At 41.5% G+C, this 21,631-nt stretch overlaps 1 protein-coding gene across 2 annotated transcripts in view; it reads left to right on the top strand.

The window, feature by feature from the left end:
* TMEM132D (transmembrane protein 132D) overlaps positions 1-21,631 on the top strand; it is a 273,900-nt gene that overhangs the window by 216,030 nt on the left and 36,239 nt on the right. For both annotated transcript variants that reach the window (XM_075110802.1, XM_075110803.1), the window contains one exon: positions 14,425-14,568. In XM_075110802.1, coding sequence (XP_074966903.1) covers positions 14,425-14,568 — 144 coding nt within the window. The remainder of the gene's footprint in view (positions 1-14,424; positions 14,569-21,631) is intronic.

Here is a 21,631-nt window from a genome sequence, read left to right as displayed (position 1 = left end):
TCTAGTGTATCTATAAAATGAGTCCCTGAGAGCAGGACAATAGATGAACAACTCTATGGGAAGAAGTTTTAATTCTGCTTTTAAAATAGAGTTACAGTAAATAGAATACTGCTTCTATCTAGATAATCACACTGGTTAAGGCCAAAGGATTTTCTGATCCATTTCCCCATGTCCAACAGTGGCTGATAGCAAATTCCATGGGAAAGATATAAGAGCAAAGAAACTGCTTTCAAGGGTGTGTAACTCGGCATGTTTGTGGTCTAGAAGTGCGATCTAGTTCTTTCTTCCATTAATTTATTTAATTGCTCTTTGAATTGCAACGAAGGTCAATCCATGCAAATATTCCTTTTTTCTGTGGCAATGAATTTCATGATTCAGCTACATTATGCGGAAAAACATCATCATCTGTTTGTTTTGAGCCCTGCCATCTGATAATTTTCCCCTTTTCTTCTGTGATGTGAGACTATTAATCTCAAGTCTTGGTTCCCTTTCACGAGACCACTGATTGTCCCATGGATGACTTTTGTAGCCTCTCTGTCATTTTTTTTTTCTCGCATCACATTGTTAGCCCTTTTGGGGCCCTTCTCAGTTGTCCTAGACATGAACAGCAAATAATTAAAGGGGGTTAGGGAGCAAAATCAAAAAGGATAATTTGCGTTTTATGAAGAGGGGGTTGAGGTGCTGGGGACATCAGAAAGGCATAAAACAAGCACTGAACGATGGGGAGACTGTGCTTACCATCTAACCACTGATAAGTTACCAACCCAGCTCAAACCAAATCTCACTGAAGTCAGCGCAAGCCACCACAGTAACTCTGGTTCCTGAAAACAAGCTTTTGTTGAGCAAAACTGTCATTTTATCAAGGGAGGTCAGGAGCTTTGTGCAGCTTTTGGCTGCAGGGCCCCTAGCTTGTAGTAAATTTTGAACAAACAGGAAAACCTAAGCAAATAAAAGCAAGTCAGATTATTTCAGTCCCATATGTCTGGCGGCACCTTGAAGAAGAACCAAGCTTTTATTGCTGTCATTTAAAGATTTTCTTCTTTTTTAACCCAATAAATAAGCTTGTCACAAACCAGTACAGAGCCTACTGCAGCCGTTTATCAGCTTGGCTCCTGCAGGAGCAAACGTCTAGGGGCAGTCTGTATAGCTGGTAACAAGGTGATAAATGGTCACGCCAGGCTCAGTGCTGGCATCTGGAGGCAGTTACTTATCAGATCAAGAGCTTTATAAACTATCGATAAAAGGCTCCATACCTTCCCCTTCCTTCCTAACTGTAAACTTACATCTGAACATGTTATCTAGAAAAAACTCATTCCTCAAGCACAGCTTTCTTAATTTTCAAAATCTGAAAGAAAAGGCTAGGACCTTGAGATGCTTTCAGTTGCATTTGGCCAAGGTTCCCCACTATCATATCACAGTAAGACGGATGATCTGTTAGCCATCAGGTTTACACTCATTAAAATCAATGAGAATTTTGTTGTTGGAGTCATCAGACACAGTATGAGTCCCAGTCCTTCCTGGATGTCTGACCTTGGAAGCAGCCTCCTGTGCAGTCATCTAGCCCTACAAATAACCGCATTTATTACCAGTGTGGGTGTTGCAGCCTGGAACTGTTCAGGTTCACAACTTCATAATCATTATAGAGTGACTTGTTCTTAATACGGTGCTTTATTCATATGATTTTTTTCCTCATATTTAAAATGAGAAGAAGCTGAAGGAAGAAAAGGAAGCTGTTACTCTTGCACTGACATCAGAAGAATTATTGGATACAGATCTCTGTATACATCAGATTAGGAAAATACTTCAAATGTCCTGAGTACAAAATATGTAATTTGATGTCAAGCCCAGATTTATTTCCTTGAGGACATGGGACTGACACTAACATAAGTTCTCTACCAATCATTCCAGAAGGATTAGACATTAAACAATTGTTGCAGAATGTACAATATAGTCTTAAAGGCATTGAATCTGCAGCATGCATGTTCCCCAGGATATTATCCTAAGGCTCTTCATGTCTGCTTTCTAATGGCTTTTTGGATTCCCTGCTTTCAGCCTACCACAACCAGCTTTACAAGTGTTCAACCACTCTTTTTCTCTGCTATTAATTTTTTTTCTATTGTGAAATATTTCTGATCATTCTTCTGCCTGTCTAACTGCTTCTTAAGTTTATTGCTTTTCTGTGGGGCTGTTAGGGATTTTATTTCCCAACTGGTATTACTTTTTAACTACTCACGTAAATCTGTATCAGTTCAGATTCATGCAGAAAAAAACAATTTGTCACAAATCTGCAAAGGCTAAATGATCAAAGCAGAGCTTGCGGGCTCACTACTTTCTTTCTCTGCCTACTTCATCAGACCTAAAAATATTCTATCTTCATTCAGATTCTTACACTGGCCTGTACTACAGACTTTATGTATGGCTGGGGAAATAAATGTATGCGTTACTTTCTTGACATATCTGCAAGATCAGCAAAGTTGCACCCATTTATGTCCGTAAAGGGACTGGCAGTAGTTGTTGTCACAGGCTAATCACATAGCGGAAGTCCTAAAACAGTAGTGCCACTGAAATCCAGGCATCAAAACATCTTTATGGGCATAGGACTTGTAACTATGGAGTGTTTTGGAAATAAAATTTTGGTTATTGAGTCATATGAAAAAAAATATTAATCTGAATTTCCTTACCAAGACCAAATGTGAAGAGATGAAATTTTTGACTCCTCAGTTGTAGAGATGGCAGTGTTCTAACCAAAGATGCATGTGAATAAATGGCACTTGCCCACTTTTGTTCCTAGGAATGCAGTGTTAATGCCCTTCTCAACACACAGTGTGAGTTTACTCACCATGGCATGAGGGTACAACCTCTGCAGCCACTACAGGCAGGGACCAGCGTCCTTATTCAGTCACTGTCATGGGTTTTTTCTAAGGACATACTGTGACCCAAATTCTGCCTTGGGCATCATGCTGTCCTCACGAAGGTCACGGTCACATGTCTCAGAGCAGACTTTGGCCCCATTTGCCATATGGGAGCTGGAACATCAATGTTGCTTTTGTTTATTTTTATGTTTCTGTTAAAAGTTCAAATGAAGAGCTAATTACTAACCCAGCAGAGCCCGTTGGCTGCAGGCTTCCCCGCTGCTCTGCCGTTAGTCTGCTCATGAATGAATTTTTGGTTTTGAGGCAGGTTTCCAGGGCCCCTGTGACGGTCCCAATTTAGCGCAGGCTGCTTATTGCTTGACATTCCTAAATACGAATGTGCTACGAAAACTACAAGGCCAATATGTAAGGAAACTTTGAATAGGAAACTTAGTCACTTCTCTGCACAGTGACTGGGAGAACATGAGTTCTCTTGTTCCTTACAAGCCTGTCTTCTCTTTAGAAATGAGAACTGGTTCAGTCCTTGCTCTCTGGGTCTGCCACGGGAGCTTACATTAATTGCCACATTGGGGCAGATTTCATCCTTGCAAATCTGTTTTTTTTCCTCATTGTCACTGCATAATTTTCTCCTTGTCTTCCCACCATGCTTTGTACATCATCTGTGTTGCTGTTGGGATTTTCCATGTGCAGCGGGGAAACGGGATGGCAGGGCTCCAGGGATTGCTCCTGGCTTTGCCAGTGGCTCCGTGTGGAGGCTTGAGCAGCTCTCCTAACCCTACTGCTTCTCATCTTTCCCCTCTGGAAAATTGCAAGGGTGACAGCAGAACTTTTAAAATTATGTGAAAATCAAGTCAGAGTTGATAAATGTGTTAAGATTGTTGTTATTGTAGAAAATGTTAAACAGCTTTCCTCTCTGAGAAGTACTTTGTAGCTAGGGAGGGAACGGAATCTCTATATATCATTATAAACTCCATATGTGCACCTTGATTTTACCTGTTTTGCTGACAGGTCTTGCTTGACCTGACAGAGTCAAGGTCTCACATCACAAAGATGTGAGAGATGTGAGATGTGAGAGATGGGGGGAGAGGAAGAAATGGGTTTGTCTGAGACTTGGAATATCCTGTAGTCACTATGGCAGAGCTGAATTTTAAAGAGAGCTGTAAAGTAACTAGCTCTGCAGGCATCACGGGAAGCAGCACCGATGTGCTGGTAAAAAGCTGACTTGTGGACATTAAAAGCTGGGAAAATTGTTGGAGATAACAGAGCAGCTAGGTATGATGGCACAAAAACATCACGGACCTTGAGGTGAAACCAAGGCATTTGCACTGTGTGCCTGGGTTATGGAGATCCTCAAGTTCAAAAGACTAAGTAGGTGCTGTGTGTTTGGTCCTGGAGCTTAAGGCAGTGCTCGGCAAGCCAGCAGCGGAGTCCTCTGTAGAGATCTGTAATAAGGACGGCTGCATCTGCACCTCAGCCCACATCAGTTGGGCTTCAGAGAGGTCAGTGTAAGCATGTGGCTGGCAAAGGAAACGTGACTCACCAAGGCAAACTCATGGCAATAGTTTGGTGTGTGAAAATCCAACATTTGACATCGGGGCTTCAAAGCACAAACAAAACTCTGCATGAAGTACTGCCAGGCAAACCTCGGCAGATGTATCATCGCACATTACAAGATGATACGGAAGTTGTTTTCAGGTGTGAATTTGTTGGTAAAAAAATAGAAAAATCTAAACTTATTCAGAAGATAAATCGTTGAAATTCCTTTCGTTCTGTCTGTTTTGTATATCTCAGAGGACTCTGATGGGACCCGATTCCCACGTGGCCCAAGACTGAGCCATTTACAGCAACCTTGTTCCCTAACACCTACAAATATTTTTCTGCGAAATTTAATACAGCTGCTGTGCTCATTGACTCATTTATGCATTCCTAATCTATAGTATCAATAGTTCCGGTCAGTGCAGAAACAGGCTTTGTCCCACATGTGATTGTGTGGGAGGAGGAGAACAGGCAGTGGAGTACGAGAGCACCGCATGTGAGCAGGGAGGTCTCACCGCTAAAACACCAGCTTCAGTTATCAGCTGTGCTCAGCTTCCATTGCAACATTTATTACATGTACTCTGTTATACAGAAGGTTTCACAGTCCTGTATGCTTTAACAAAGTGAAGTGGGACAGTACTTTTCCTGCATTTTCTTTCGCCAGCAGCTAGTCTTCCTTGGAGAAACTGTGAGTCCCCCCCTTTCCCTGTCCCCTTCCCCTGTTCTCAGATTCTTTCCCACTCCCATCTTCCACCCTTCCCGGTGTCAGCTCTCTTTCAGCTTGTCACTAGCTGCTGTGACATTGCAGAAATGTGGTTGTGGCCAGAGCGACCAGTGCGGACGGGGCGGGAGGGAGTCCCTGGTGGCACAGAGCCCTGGCCCTGCCGGGTCACGCACCCCAGGGGCAGCAGTGGCTGCAGGAGGGGGAGAGAGGCAGAGTGTGCAGGCAGGGAAGTATCCAGATTTCATCGTTGTCTGGCTCTGGAAAGTGGAGAATGACACAAAAGAAACTGTCAAATACATCTGCTGGATATTTCTGCATCCCAAGGGCTGCTCTAATCTGCTCCTTGTTGGCCAGACCCGAAGGATCTGTATGGCAGATGGGGAAAGGGTTCCCCTGCTGTGACCCTTGGTATTCCCTTCAGACCACCGAGTGCACGGGTGTTAGCACCGTGTGGAAGATGGGAAGGATTCATGTACAGCTCAGAGTACATATTCCTGAGACTGGGCATGACAGCAGCATGCTGTGAAAGAAAGAGAAGTAAAAAAAAAAGCCATATTAAACAAGGCCGGTGATGTGTTTCGGGATTTTTAATGCTTCCCTCCATGAAAGTGAAGCTGTTTCAGTCAGTTTGACCCCAGTCATTCTGGCTCTGCTACACATTGCACCAAATATTTACTCTGCTAAATTGCATTGCTATAGTCTCATTGGCATCTTTTCTTTGAAGTGATATCCTAGAGCTTTCATTTTGTTGCTGGATATCCCTACATCACATCCCATAGTCCACCCCTTACAGAGCTCCAAAACCCCTGCAGGCACCAAACCTCTGCATTAGGCTTCCTAACTGCAGGCCTGAGAATCAAAAGAGCCTTCACGCTGGCACATCAATCCGGGAGCTGAGATACCAGCCCCATGTGTGAAATTTTGATTGGGTTTAACTAATTTCGCATGACATGTCCCTACCAGTCTCCCCAGTCTCAGCAATTCAGCAGCATCAGACACAGTGTATTCATGTACCTTAGGCCAGATCTCCCAGCTCTGCCTTTCTGAAAGGTTTTCCTTCGACAATCAGGCGTGTCTTTCCCTCCTGCAACGATGTCTAAAAGTGCTGGCAGCCTGTTTAGGGAAAGTAAAGAAGAAATACTCCCCAAGTTTGTTTGTTTGTTTGCTTTTAAGAGCAAACCTTGTTGATTATCAGCTAAAGCAGTCTGTCTAGAGACCAAAATCAAGTATGCACTTGCAGCTTCATGGAGTTACAGTTTGGAACCTGTGAATTAATTAGCAATTGCTCTGAAGAACTGCAGCCTGACGATTTGCAGACTTCATAACTCTCTGACTTTGATAAACAGACAATGCACATGACAGATTTCTGGGATCACGGTAGCCTACTTAGCACTGCAAACCACCAAAACAACAAAGGAGGACTTGCCAAAATTCCTGAATGTTAGACATCAAAACACTAAAGGGACATTGTCATTTTAAACCTGAGACAAATTAAAACTTGCATTTACTCTATAGCTACAAAAAAGTGAACTCTCATAGGAGGATTTGACTCCTCAGCTATCTGAGTGCAAAGGAAATCCAGTACAGCTTGGATAGCTTATTGGTAACATCACACACTGTCCCATTACTAAATAGTTCATTACCCTCTCTAGGTAGTTTGCCTGTGTGCTGCCCTCTCCCAGAAATCCTTGGCAGAAAATACAGGCTTAAAATTACACACTTCTGCTCTGTAAAGGCACTTTTAAAAACATTAAACCCTTGTGTGCCTTTACCGTAGGAGCAGGGCTGTGAATAACAGTTAGCGCCGAAAACAGAGGCGATGTCCTATTACCCCGGCTTGGTTCTTGCATTTGTTGTGTGCTTGTCTTGTTTCACCTTCAAGAAAACTGTTACCTGTTGTTAGTTGGTTCAGCTTGACCTCAGATCTGAACCTTGGACTGGTGACTGCACAAACGCCAAAAAACCAAAAAGCCCCCTGTTTTGAGGCAATTCCAGCCTAGATACATGAGACAGACAAAGGTAAGGAAAAGGGACACAGCAGGCAAAGGCATTTTTCCCTCCCTCCGAGGGAGGTGATTTATTTCCTGGCCTTTTCATCACTTAAAGGTGTGGAATTGCATCCCGCAATAGCAGGCAGCGTCCACAAGCCAGGATTACCTTGTTGTAACTACGGACACACGTGAACCCCGGGAATGCGCTGGCCTGAACGGCAGCTCCACTGCGCCGAGGCAGACACAGTAGCACCCAGATTTTGCTTCTAAGATGCATTTCTTTCCTCCTTGAGCTTTTTACTGAAGATCACAGGCTGTGTAATGAGAGACCTCTCACTGCTGGTCATCTTATTAATGATCCCACTTTTCCTTTGAAACACCTACCTGTTATTTTGCTGCTCCTCTTCCTATTTACTACGCACAGCACTGTCTTATATATTTAGCTGTTCTCCCCCCCTCCCTAAACTCAGCAGTGATAAATTCTATCTATACAGAGATGAAAGTTCGTTGGTAAGGATATAAAATAACTAAAAGGCTTTGAAAAAGTTAACTCTTGGATTAAATATAATGAGGTATTTTTCCTGAATGCTTCATGTGTGACATTAGGAGGGGCGGCCGGGCTCTGTGATTATCCCATGCTGCAGTTTTCCCTACAGCACAATCCAGCCATTGGCTGTTCCCTGTTTTGAAGTGGAAAAATGGGATTGTTGTGCTTTATATGTATATGTGGCTTTGTTCCACTGCTCATCCTTGCCAAACCCACTCATTCCATGAACACTGATTCTGCCCCAGTGGAGGGGGAGGGAGAGTGTGGCTGGAGGTGAGTCACCCCCCACGGCACGGCAGTCTGAACTTTTCAAGGAATCGCAGACTGAAAAAGAAAGCACAGAAAATATATTCAGGCATTGATTCTGCCACCCATATCTTTCTAACCAATAGTTTTGCAATCACATTTTGCTATTAAAAAATAATCAATTTTCCCCTCTCTAGCAGCTGTGTGGAAGACAAGGAGTCAGCAGGTAGATATATCCAGAGATACATGTGTTGGGGTTTCTGTTTATGCTCCTGTTAACCCTGTGTCAGCACATCTGATAGTGGAGCTCTCTTGCCTGTACCGAGGAAGGAAGGAAACTGATTAAGTAGCAAGTGCTTAAATTAAATGGGATTAATTTGCTTGTATATCGCCCTCCTCTCTCCTGTTCCCAGTGACGTCAGATTTCACTCTGCACGATGAAAGGTGCACACATCGAACCAAACAGTTAACTTTGAAGTTCACCTCAGTCTTTTCAAATTTTTGCATTCAGGTTTCACCAGTGTTTCTCCTACTTGCAGTATTTCAACTTGTACTTGCAACTCTTCTATTTATATTGAAGGCCTCACAAATTATTTTGTTATTTCTGGCCTCAGTTCCTCTATTGCTTTGGACACAGAAGAACTGCAGCTGATTTTTCAATTTTTTATTTACTGCATCCTAAAGGCTCAGACAAATAAAGAAATTAGAACTATATTTTATTTATTTCAAGCCTTCAGACCAAGTACTATGATATTTTAGGACTGAACTCAAGCTGTTTGCAAGCTCAGAGCTGATAATAATGTACTACAGCTGAGGAAATTTGCTTTGGAGCATTTTCAGTTCCTCTGCACCACCATGTTTCTAGCCACACCAGCTGCTTCTAAAACTTGTACTTCAGCTGCCATAATCTTATCATTAAAGGTGGATTTAAGTTTTAAGAAGCAACGAACAAACCTTTGTGCTTGCAACCAGAAGCTTGGCAATGAGGCTGCATTTAAGGTGCAAGCTCAGCTTTACTCCAGCGTTGAGCACTAATCCAGTATAATCGAGTGTTAGATGGTACGAACTCACAGCAGATCCTTTAGAGAGATGCATCTATTTGTTTTATTGTTCAGCTGCCGCTTTCTGACTTTTCAAATCTCTTCTATGTTGTTGTTTTTGTTTCCTATCCTTGCAGTGGTAACATGAGGAAAAAAGCTGAATTTGACCACATCCATGAGGATGTCAAGCATTTAGACTTTATTGGTTTAGAAGCTTACTAAATTTAAACAGAAGCATTAACATGGCTTTAGGCTCTCTTGACAGTTATAAACTCCTCCTTGGGGGGATTTCTGTAATGCTTTCTAATCAGCTTAAGGAGTTAATTAAACAGCTGTCACTTAGCTTCTTAATTCTGAGACTTGATGCTAAATAAGATTTTAAATTAGTTATGCATGACTGAAGCATGGATTCTCTGATATAAATAAGATGGCTTCTAGGTGAAGAGGAGGAAAATCTAGGCCTTTTTAAAATAAACAGTGAAAAGATTCAAGGTGGTACCCTGGATTAATGCTGTACAAGCTGATTAATTGGAAAGAAAAAAAGAGAGGAAAATGGAGGATATTAATGAGTGTCAAATGGGATGGATTTGGGGGCAGATATTCATTCTCATTTCGTGGCATGCCCTGGACTTCAGGAGATTTCAGTGATGGTTTTACTCTCTTCCATATTGCAGTCTGTGCATAGTAAACCCAAAAGCCAAGATACCTATTGAAAACAAAAGGAATACAGGTGATTTTAGAAGTCAGATATTTAGCCTGCAAAAATATATTCTGCTACCATAATAAAAAAATGTAACTGGAGACCTGCCATGCTTATAGAACACGTACTGTAGTGTTGTGGGGACTTTTTAATATTTTTTTCCTTCTGTATTGTAGTAGGACAAGTGCTTCTCCTGAAGGGAGAAGCTGCAGATCAGTCTGAAACATGGCTGCAGGTCTTTTTTGAAAACAAGCTGGCACCTCGCTCGCTGCTGCTTGTAGTGTTGTGAGGTTTGTGAGGGCTAACAGGGGCTCGCCATTAAAGTGATGTGTTGAATCGTGCTGAAATGCTTTGGGAAAAGAATGCTGGCAGTTAGCACGAAACTTTGTCACGTAAATCTGATATGGGGCCTCAAAGCTGAGCATGAGTTAGTCTTATATTTATTTCTTTTAAAAGTAATTATTAATACAAACATTAGGAAATATTGTGTACATGGAGAGAACTAGGAGAAGGAAACTAAATTCCTTAGAATATATCAAGATTTTGTTAAAGTCCTTTCTTTCACCCTAGGAATTAGAAGGCAAAAGATATCTGAAGGGAAATCAAATTGCAGGGAAGCTACCAATTAATGTTGAAAAACTAATAGGTACTCAATTCTGCGTTTCTGCTTAAATAGATGCTTACCATGTACATCTTCTGAATATTTTTCTGCTGGAGGGCTTAATATGCTCAGTTATTTAATACGGATCTCTTCAGTAGGCAAAGAACGCTCACTCCAGAACCTTCTTTAAAAGTATTACTATTTTTTTACCATGGTAGCAATTTCAGAATAAAGATTACCTGGTCTTCCATTTCTATTACATGGAGAAAAATGTTTTTCTCTGTTTGCTATTATTAGTTCATTGTATTAGTTGGAGGTTCGGTGTACGTGAATTATAGAGATATGCTACATAATACTTAGAGAAGGTTTAGCATCTTTTTAATAGCTGCTCAGGGAATCAACTTTTAGCAGTTAGAATATCTGGCTATAGCTTTGCAAAAGCGTAACTTTTCCCATCTTGCAGTGCCCTGACATTATAACTCCTATAATCTATGTTAGTTATGGATAAAGAACATAATATTTCTTCAGAAGATTCCTTCCTACTTAAGCAGCAAAAAGTAACACTTTTAAATTTGTTACTATTTAGATTTATAGCTTTTACATGCTGCGACTCTGAAATATAAATCTCTGTATAGCTAAAGAAGTATCATGTTTGTTTCCTCAAAATGAAATAATTTTTATATGCTTTCACCAGGGGAACATTAAGCCTTTCCTAGCCATTAAACAAATGACAGAAGCAGCGTTTTGCTCTGCCCCTGCTGTGTAAATGGTTATTATGATTCTATGTTCAAGGGTGAGATGCAAACCAGGTGCCCAAAGAAATCATCCTCCAAGTCCATACATGTAGAGGTACTGAAAACTCTGCCAACAGAACGTACAGCTCAGCTATTCTAGTGTATATTAGAACAGCTTCGGACCATTGCCAGCTTGCTTTGCCCTTCTTTTACTTTAGAGAGGTTATTGGGTGGGTTTGTTTTCCTGGGACTAAACAAGTAGTTGCTGGTAGACAGTCAGAAAATCACCATAGATGTTTCTCTGAACTCCAGGCATTGCTTCTTGCCCCCCACTTCCCCCATTTCTTTTTGAGAGAGAGCGGACAGAGATTGTTTTGGAGATTTTTACGACTGTCTAAGAATCAGCAATATGGTCACATGCTGCTCAATGTGCTGATATGGACTATGCACAGTTCTGGAAACACTTTGGCTCTGACCGTAGATCTAGAACGTGGATACAGAGAAAAACTACAAAACTTTTATTCTGGGGTCTTTGGTTTTGGATAGAGACAACACATGAATTTGCTTCCTTACCTTAGAATCAGGTATGAACACGCTTGTCTCCGTGCATTTAAGTACTCTCATTAAAGTCACTGCGATCATTCACACAATTGGATTAAGTATAGATCTGTCAGACTGTAGCCTCAGACAGAAAGCTCTGGGGCAGGACCGGAGACCACGTTACTGAGCTCTGAGGCCAGCTGAGACTCTGGACACACAGAAATCCCCTGTGGATTAGATATGTTATGCCTATGCTTTTGGAAGGCAGCTGAGAAGAAAAACAGGGTAGTGACAGTGAAATAGCCGAGTGCTAGGTAGCCTTCTGTTTTTGCACGTGTTTCCATGAAATGGAAGGTAGCAGATATATTAGGATGCAGACTGCATTCAGAATATCCAAAGCCAGCACTGGGAAAATTCAGAAACTCGAAAGAAATTCTTGAAGCTTGTGAGAATCGTTCTCAGTTACTGGCTCTTGCCAGGGGAAATTACATTTGCCTTTGGTAAGCAGACCTCATTAATCACACTGTTTCAAAGGCTTGGTTATTAAACTTCCCTTTGCTTTATAACATAATTGCAAGAGTCACAGTGTAATGTATCAACTGGAGGAATAAGGCCATTCCTGCTTGGAGGAGCAGGCCTCCTCAGCTTGGTGCAAGGTGCGAGCAGCTGGGCACGTGGTACGGCCCTAAGCACTCCCCGTGAAATGAGATTCATGCCCAAAATCAGGACCCAATGCCTGGATTCTGTAATTATTGCAGATGCTTAATAGCACTTGTTCTGTCAAGCTGCCCCCATTTGCAGCTCTGGGGAGCCTACAGGAGAGTAGCAAAAGTGTCTGTCTAACCTGCATGTAGTAACTGCTGCAAAGCCCAGATCTGAAAAAAATAAAGGAACCTGGAAACTTAATTGCAAATCTTTTCCAAGATCCCAGTTGCTTGAATAATATATTCTCTATGAACAAATGTTCACTCAAGACAGAAGGGCCTTACACTACAGGCAGATATTCTCACCAGCGTATGAATTATAATTTCAAAATGTCTGAAGGGCTTTTGTATTGAGGGAGGGAGAGGATTTTCTTCTTAAGTTCGCTTTTTGTGCAATCCTATTTCACCCTCCTGTAAAGATCATGGTGAGGATGACGAAACTTTAGCAAAGCAGCTATCAAAAGACCAAGAGGGTTTTTTCTTTCTTTCTTTAAATATTTCTTTGAATCTGAATAAAGTGCCTCTGTTTCTTTAAGTAATAGGAAAAGGTCTTTTTGATCTGTATCCTTTAGATGAGAAAAATCCCAGTTTCTCCGCTTTAGTCCAAGAGGCAGTAAGGGAGTCACCATCTTCTGGTAACTTGGTTTCCATCTCCCACTTTGTGGTCTTCTACAAGTAAAATCAGGTTAGTCTCAGAGCTCATAGCGTGAGCTATTTAGATAATGAGAAGCTGGCACTTGGGGGGCTTTGGAAGCCTTTATTTCACAAGGGCCAGCTGAAATCAAGAGCCTCTTGTTCTACAGGATAGCCTGTGATTCACAGGCACGGTTCTGAAAAGCTCAGTATCGTGCCATTAGGAGCGGCAGAATTCAGGCACAATTTGTACTCTCTGTGTATCTTGGCACGAGGCAGAGATATCTGCTGCGCGAGACCGGTGCGACGCCCAGGTAACCGAGTGCTGTTTTGTCTCATGCTTTTCATGCAATCAGAACATGGCACTTTTTAATTAGAAGTGCTAAATCAAACAGAAGGAATGCATTTTGCAATATTCATCACAACAATGACGTACCAGTGACACAGGTCACAGCTCATTCTGTTTAAAGAACCCAGGCCCTTCTCAGCATCCTTCCTTTTTGGGAGAGGATGGTTTTGCATGAGCCTCATTAAAAGGTAAAGAAACAGTTGTGAACAAGTGCTCTGCCCACCATTACCCAGCAGGAGCCAGGACAAGTCCCAGAAAATCTGGCTAGGGTCTGACTCCATACAGTCCTGTGGTACGTGTAGTCATTTACGCAGGACCAGAATGGTGGTACTCTTAAACTAATTCCTTGGGAGGCCGAGCAGGGGAAACCAGATCTTATCTGCCCTGGCAGACAGTGCCACTAGCCCATTTTACAGGCTGTGAATTGGGACACGTAAGTTGAGTCGGCCAACGTTGCATCCCAAAGAGCAGCTTAAAGCCTGCCTTGAAGGCTAGATTTGCTTCCATACACATGGTCAGTCTGTGTCCAGACGAACTAATGTGGGGTCAGAGGCACACCCTGCATGCCAGATGGTTTTATGTGCTACCAGGTGGCTTTTGTAGCAGCTCTTATCCCTGTGCAGGCTGACTACAGGCTGGAAGCTAGGAAGTGCGTGTATTGCAGAAGACACCTCCCACTGCACGGCCTTGTGAAAGGTCACCCAGGAGGTTTGGGGCAACGTGGATTCCTTACTATCCCTCAATCTTCTTTGGTCTAAAAGTTGAGAGTATTTGTCCAATACTGTCATATAATTTCAGTATTTGTAGAAAACCTTTAAGAAAACAGTTTTGTGGGTAAAAGACTTGAGACGCTCTTTGTATGCAATCAGCAAGATCATTAGCGAGCTCCTCAGGATTGAGATTTCACTATGGCTAGATGCAAGGTACATCTTCTTTATGCAGTGCAGGGTCATTCCTCAGGTGTTAGGTTGCTCTGACACTTGATAAGAATTCTTAAAATAGCAGTTAGGGCAAGACAAATAACAGCCCTGACTCAGAACTGGGAGTTTGGTTCCAGGACTGAAGGGAGGAAATTTGTGGTTTCTGCCTGTTGCACTTAGAACGGTTCTTGGCATAGCCATTAGAAATTAAAGTAAAGCTGAATCTAGCTGGTACGAAAGAAATAGTAGAATATAATAACAAAAGGGTCTTTTTTTGGTCTCTTAGGAAGCTGAGATCCTGAATACAGCTATTCTCACTGGGAAAACAGTGGCTGTCCCTGTCAAAGTGATTTCTGTGGAAGATGATGGGACTGTGACTGATCTTCTGGAATCTGTGGAGTGCAGATCATCAGACGAAGATGTCATTAAGGTAGGACCATACTGCTCCATTGCACAAAGGCAGAGGCCCTGCAAACAGTGGTGGTCTCTAATGTGAACAAGTTATTTCATCTTCGTAACTCCTGTGAAACAACAGGTTTTTATCACTGTTACGTATCGATTGGGTTAGTGGAGCAATAAAACAAACGCAAAATCACACCTTTTCCATCCTGCGTGTCAAATACATGGAAGTGTCTGTAAATTCCCACTTTTGAAGTATTTTTGGAGTTCACTCTACCTTTACTTTTTATCTTTCAGCTGTATGGGCTGTGTAGGTTCAGGAACTCTGTTACCCGATGTTCTAGAGAAGGAGGTAATTCTTCTGAAGTTGGTTGGCCACACTGGAATAGGAGCTCTATGACTCAATTTTTGGGTCTCTTCTAGGTATTGGCCCGGTAGTGCAATGCAAACAACATCAGCTTTAAATCTGGAATTTTCTTTGGTCACAATTGCTAGTAGGGTGTCTTACGGGAAACACCTTGGCCGCCAGTCATGGACTGGGAAGTGCTGGATAAGACACTTGACCAGTGGATTTACTCTGTACAACAGCTCTGTGGTCTAAACTTCCTTGAAAGATAAATGGCAGGCAAAAATATTCCACTTAGTTTTGATTCACAGTGTGTACTTGCCTGGCCCATGCTGAGGAGCGAGCTTGCAGGAATGCTTTTAAGTGCCTTTTTATTACTGAAATCTTAGGGTCAGACTGGACCCTCAGGAAAATTGCTGCATCTTGAAGGCTTTCAACTTGTACCAGTATTACTACTAAACGCTTGTAAGAGGTCCTGCATGTTCCTACTCAGCTTGGTTAATGCTTAACACACGTTACTGGTAATGGAAGGACGTGGTCAGCAGTGGTGATGGTGGGAAATGCGGGGGAAGTATTCCAGCGCAGTGACAGAAACGTTGGCTTCTCTGCAGCAGCTTTTATCTGTTCACAGACTTATCTGTGGTTGTCACTTCAGAAGAGGAAACAAAAGACGTGGTTACAAATAAAAGTTAAAATTGATCTTTTTTAACATAAGCAGCGTGTCACAAAACAATTACAAATACTACAGGCCACCCTTCCAGCTGCTGGAAATCACTGTTATCCCATTAACTTTTGTGAACTGCGCCATATTGAGGACTCGGCCTTTGTGAAATTTGCCTTAGCCTAAAGCTGACTGGAATGCTGAGCTTTCTTCCTGTTACGTTAGTTCATTTTATTTTGGATTCAAACAGCGGAGGACAGTGTTTAGCTCCAAAACAAGCCTCCCTGGGCCCCATTAGTTGAAGATGACTCTTCCTAGTGGACGCTTTTGCCTTTATAGGCAAAGATGAGTTTAGGTACTTGGTTGTTACTGTCATATGGGAAACGGCTGGGAGTTTGAGACATACCTACAAGTTTAGTAACTTCATGTCACAGAGGGAGTGACAACCTGGAGCGGGGTAATTGAAGAATAGAGCTGGTATGTGTTTAAATTTTCTTTCTTGAGCTACCTCTAAACAGGTTTTAATATTTTTGTAGAAAAAATTGCAGTGTTTACACTCATTGAACTTGTTTTAAGTAACTTCATTATAATTTCTTACATACAACATAAACCCAAGCAACTTAAAATTCCAGCAGTTTTTAGGTTTCCTTTTTAGATTCTACTCAGGGTTTCTATTTATCTGAATAGCCACCATGCTGGTATATTCTGATTAAATGTCTCTCTGGCTGTCTTAATCCAGACTTTTTTTTTTTTACTTCTGTGAACATCTTTTGAATCCTCTATATCTGCCAAATATAGCAAACTGATGGACTAAATGAAAGTTTAAAAACAGAAAGAAATTATTTGGGAACCTTCCCCTGTGTTGTGGAAGTTAATGGACTAAGCCTTCACGCACAGACTCACTCATTAACCAACTCTTTAGTTTTTTTCAGAGAACTGGAAAAAATAATATGAAAGCAAATATATCATTAGGAAGATATTTTAAAAACCAGTTTTGTTTTCCAAAGTTTTAGATTATCAAAATCTTTTGGAATGTGCAATGGATATTTGTGAGACGGTTTTGGCTGAACTCTAACCCTGGCAAAGAGGGTAAAGTGGTAGTGCTGCTTAAGGGTGTATCTGTCATTAACTTCAAGTATATGGATATACCAATAAAGGCTTCTGTGCTTAATATTATTCATATACTTACCATTGCACAATGATGCTAATGATAGGCCCTATGTCAAAAAAGGAAGGCGCTAGTCAGAAATCAAAAGATTCTGGGCTTCAGCAAACATCCCACTAGAGTTCACTCTCTGCAGTAGGAAGGCAGGTTTCAGGAGCATTAAAATGAGTTGCCAGTTTAAAGTGAGTTCTTAACTGAAAATGTGTCTCTGAGTTTTCAGTTTACCTGCTCTGTTTCAGACCATTCCTGCCTTATTCACAGATGTCTTATCCAATGAAGAAAAAGATATATAATTACTGGCCAGCCTTCAGCAATTAGAGTTTCTGTTCTCTGGGAATTAGAGTAGTGAATATACAATGGAAGAAAAAGTTTGCTTAAAATGCCTGTTGAAATATAAAGATTAAGATTACATTTCTTTGCGTCTTTACTGTTGCTGGTTTCCAATGCATCTGTCATGTAGCATCTAACAGATTGATTACATCTGTGGTTTACCTTTTATTCCTAATTTTTTTGTGCTGCTTAATGATGAGTTTAAGCTCAATTTCCTTGCAGACTGAGGATACCTCATTCTTCTTTTAGTATCAGGACCCACATTTATTGCTCACGTCTTTCATCTGGGACTTCAAAGAACTTTAAAGAGCCAGACCAAATTCTGCACTGATTTGTTTTCTGCCAAACTCCTTCTACCTGAACTTCGTTGAATAAGTCAGGACAGAATTTAGTCCATTAGAACAATATTGTTAATGACAAACGATTGCCTGATGTGGTCCACCGTGACCGAGTAACCGTGCCACAAAACGGAGGCATGTTACAGGCTGTCTCACAAATGAGGAATCTGAGACACAGAAAAGTTAAGGCGAGAATTTCAAAGAGCTGTAAGGAAGTTCTGACCATTGAAGTAGACGGTAAAACTACTGTCCTCATGGAAAAGAGTGATTGGTGAGCAGACGGTTTTTGCTGAGTTGTTAATATGCATCAAATTTCAAGATTATTTAAATCAAGAATGAGGAGAGGGGAGAGGAAAAACCAACTTCTTTTAATGTTTCATTTAGAAAAGACATTTCCATTTCAAAATGGCCATTTTTTCAAGGCTCAGCAAAGCCTAAAAGTCTCCAAAGCAACACTTTCCAATGCTCTGGGTTTTTAGTTTGATGAGTTAATTGGAAAGCTGCATTTTGGTTGCACTGAAGTGAAAACACCTTTAGATTTATGTTGTTTGATCAGTTAACTAAAAATTCCAATATAGTCTCAGCTCTGCCCAGAAGCCGCTTGCCAGAAGTCACACAGTGAATGGTGCCAACACTGGGAACAGGTTAGAGTTTCTCTGGCCCTTTTTTATACTACATTGTCTATTTTGTAGAAGACTCCATTCCAAATCTGTGTGTTATCCAAAATTACATGTGTTTCTAACAAAATACCATTAGCCTATTTTCTTCTAGAGCATTTTGTACTTTTCTTAGATCTCAGATGAGGATGCAAATGGGAGGGCAGGCGTACTACCTTTTGTCTGTATTACAAGCAAACTCCTGGGGGCAGAAGGAGTTTGCAGGGGGGTTGTTACTACTGATATCCTTTGCACAACCTGAGACCTACCACAGAGCCGTGGGGCTGTGTCCCACATGCAGGGGCCATGCAAGATGTTGCAGGGTGGCCTCACGCTCTGAATTCCCATTTCCCAAAGCTCTACAACCAGTCTGGCTGTGGGACGATTGCCTGGCTTTGTGTGAGGAGTGAAGCAGTAATGTTTTATCCCTGCTTGCTGTTTATCAGGTGGCTGGAGAGTTGCAAAGCCAGACTGCTCCGGCCATGGCTACATGGTAGGAAGTTATTGCTGATCGGGCGAAGGGTCGGTAGCTGCTTTGCTCTGTTTGCTTTGGACTATATTAGAGGGGATAACAACGCACTTGGCACTTTCTAAAATATTTCTGCACACTAATATATCTTTCAATAACACTTAGTGTGGTTTTATTAGTGGCAAAATAACTTCTTTTTAATCAAGTGACAGACTTCACAAAAACCGAAGTGTCAGAGCATTTAAAATAGCCTGAAGCAGACAGTGTTTTAAAACATTAAACTTCTAACAGCTGTTTCTTTTCTTTCTTACACTGGTGCACTTCAAGGAAAAGTTGAATTCTTCTAAAGTCAGTGGAGTGCCAGAGTGAAATATCAAAGGGAGAAGGTAATCGAGTCCAGGATTTTATCTGTTCCTTAGTTTAGCTTTGGCAGTTCCAGCACTGCAGATTTCACAACTGTATTGCTAGTGGCAGTCCAATTGATATTCTCTTTACAACACATTCTTGGATGCATGTGATTACACAAGTTTTCAGTTCCAGCTGTCAACTGGGAAAGAAAACCCTCACGGCTGCAGGTCAAAAGCATGGGCCCCCAAAATGGAGGTACTGCAAAGATACACAAGAATTTAAAAACAAGAGAATATGAAGAATCCCAGTTTAGCTGTGATCTGTCAAGTTTAAGCCAAGCTAAGAGTGATTTGAGATGCATGTTACTCTAACAGCTCACCTAGTCAAAAGGGGTAAGCCAAAAGTCAAAAGTATTCATCCTTTCCTGGTTCTTGCTCCAGTGAATTAGTGCAGAGAGAAGGACAAAAGGAGGAAAAAGCATCCTTAGTGGGGGTAAAGCAAAGTGGGAAAGGGTGAAGAGTGAGGAAGAGCAATCCCGTGTTTCAGAAACAGCGAGCTATTAAACTAGGTAACCAGAATGTGCAGTGTCATATTCAGGTGAGGTTGTCACATGGGTTTTCATCGCTCAGGGTTCAGAGGACCCAAATAGAAAGGAAGAGCAGAGGTAATCAGCGGTTTGTTGAATGATACCAAAGAAAATACTTTCCCATTGCAAACGGGATTTTGCCTAGATTGAATGCTTGCATAGAATATGGTTGTGTAGGGCTGAATTTTGTAATGGGAAAATAAATCTCTGCCTTGAGGGTTCGGTGAAGATCAAGTTCATGCCATGGTTTTCCACAATATGATGTGCTTTGTCTCACCAGCTGAACTGCCTTATTCCATCCCAAATAATTTTGATCTGTCTTGAAACAAACATTTGATTTAAGTCAGAAAATGGATGTTTTTATTTTCTGCAATGTCTAAACATTTCATCTTGATAGAAAATGATGAAATCATGTCCTGTCATTTCAACTCAGTTTCAGTATTCCTGACATCAGAATCTTTCTGAACTTTTCACCCAAGGATGAAACAACTGTGAAAAAGAAAATGCTTTTTCTGATTTGCTCTAGTAATCAGGAGACGGGAGAAACTCAGAAAAATGTACTATCAAAAATAAAAGTTGTAATGGTAACTGTTGAGTTCAGACCGTGTGCTGTTGATGTTGGTTATAAAGGGAGCAGAAACAATTTTAATCTCTCTTTGGTATGAAGAGCACACATGGCAAAGATGAGTTCTGAATGTAGAACTGATGTAACAGTCCTACATCTCCCAGGAATCATCTGAAACTCACCTAAATCTGTTGAAGTTACTGGATTTGTCTCTTTCATATTCTGCAAATTCATCATTCGGATGTGAATCTTGAGAAATAACAAAGGTTTTGTGGAGTTGTTTGCGTTTTTGCAATAATCCGTACTGAAAATCCCAGTCTGACTGCTACAGTTGCTGTTGACTACAGTTTCTTTATATTTATGAAAGGCTATAAGCTTGTAGGATACAAAACTTCTCTTTAATGGAAAAATCCAAATAATTCTTGAATTGAGACTCCTTAGAATTCTACAGAAGATACCCAGAAATCAGTCTCTCTGTGCTTAATGGGAAATAATATGTATTCTTGTAGAGCCAGGGATGATAATCTCTCTCTTTCTGTGGGTATTTCTGTTCCTTGACTGGGAGGAATATGTCCATATCCATAAAGAGAATGAGTCAAAATCAAAGAATATCCAAACAGTGATGCCAAAGGGGATCTGAGTGGGCAGCTTTAAATATTTGCTGAACCCAAAAGGGGCTGATGAATGTCCCTAATATGTTAAACAGTTGCTAAGGTGTAATTCTGTGACTGTTTAAACTAACATGGAGCTGCCATCCCTGTCTTTCTGCTGGCCATGACAGCAGCTGAGCAAAAATGAATCTTTTTTTTTCTCTTTTCGGTGACTGAGCTGTCTGCCTGCTCAGCTCCCTGCTCCCTGACAGGGCTCATTTCAGATGCTCACGATACGTGTGCCAGCACTGGGAAAGAAGTGACATCAGAGTGGGAATCAGTAGCTGAGGGTGAGAGGTGGCCGGGAGTGCTTCCTTCTGTTGTGTATCTGCTTAAATGACCTGTGGCACTATGGCTTCGCACAGGCGTTCCCATACTGTCGCATCATTAGTCTGACACCATCCATGTAAAAGGCTTGCCCTGGCCCTGTGCCTGTGAATCCCCCCAGTGAAGATGCTCAGGAACTACCATGAAGAAGATCTTCCAAGGGGCTCACAAGTCTCTGAGTGTCAGATTTGTACAGCAAAAAATACCTGTGTAGGGATGTCAAAATGACCTTGCCTTTCAATGGGGATTAGGGGTCTTACTTTTCTTTGCTGCTTTCAGAACGCAACTCATTGTATACTGAATCCCAGTATGGAGAGGTGCTCCATCATCTCAATGAAAGGAGATTGGTTGATCTCTAGAAAAAATGTGCTGAGGAAGTAAGGAACAGACAAGCTGAGTACAAAGGGAAATTAGTTCTCCTCTTTATTCCACTGGGCTAAGCCAGCAGCGCATCACTGAAGCACATGATGTTACACTGATATAAATGAAAGCTAAATTGGGCTCAGATCATCCAACAGCACCTGTCTCCAAAACAGGAACTTGCATTAATCATTATAAGTTGTGATTCTTTCTCTTAAAAAGTTCCCTTTAGCTTTAAAACTCTGTGTTCTTTGGTTCCAGTGACCGTCTGCTACTTTCTTCTAGTTGATGTG

Source organism: Phalacrocorax aristotelis, chromosome 15 (genome assembly GCF_949628215.1).
Source record: "Phalacrocorax aristotelis chromosome 15, bGulAri2.1, whole genome shotgun sequence".
NCBI classification, from domain to species: domain Eukaryota; kingdom Metazoa; phylum Chordata; class Aves; order Suliformes; family Phalacrocoracidae; genus Phalacrocorax; species Phalacrocorax aristotelis.
Note: the sequence above shows the minus strand (reverse complement) of the source record. Positions and strands in the feature narration are given on the sequence as shown.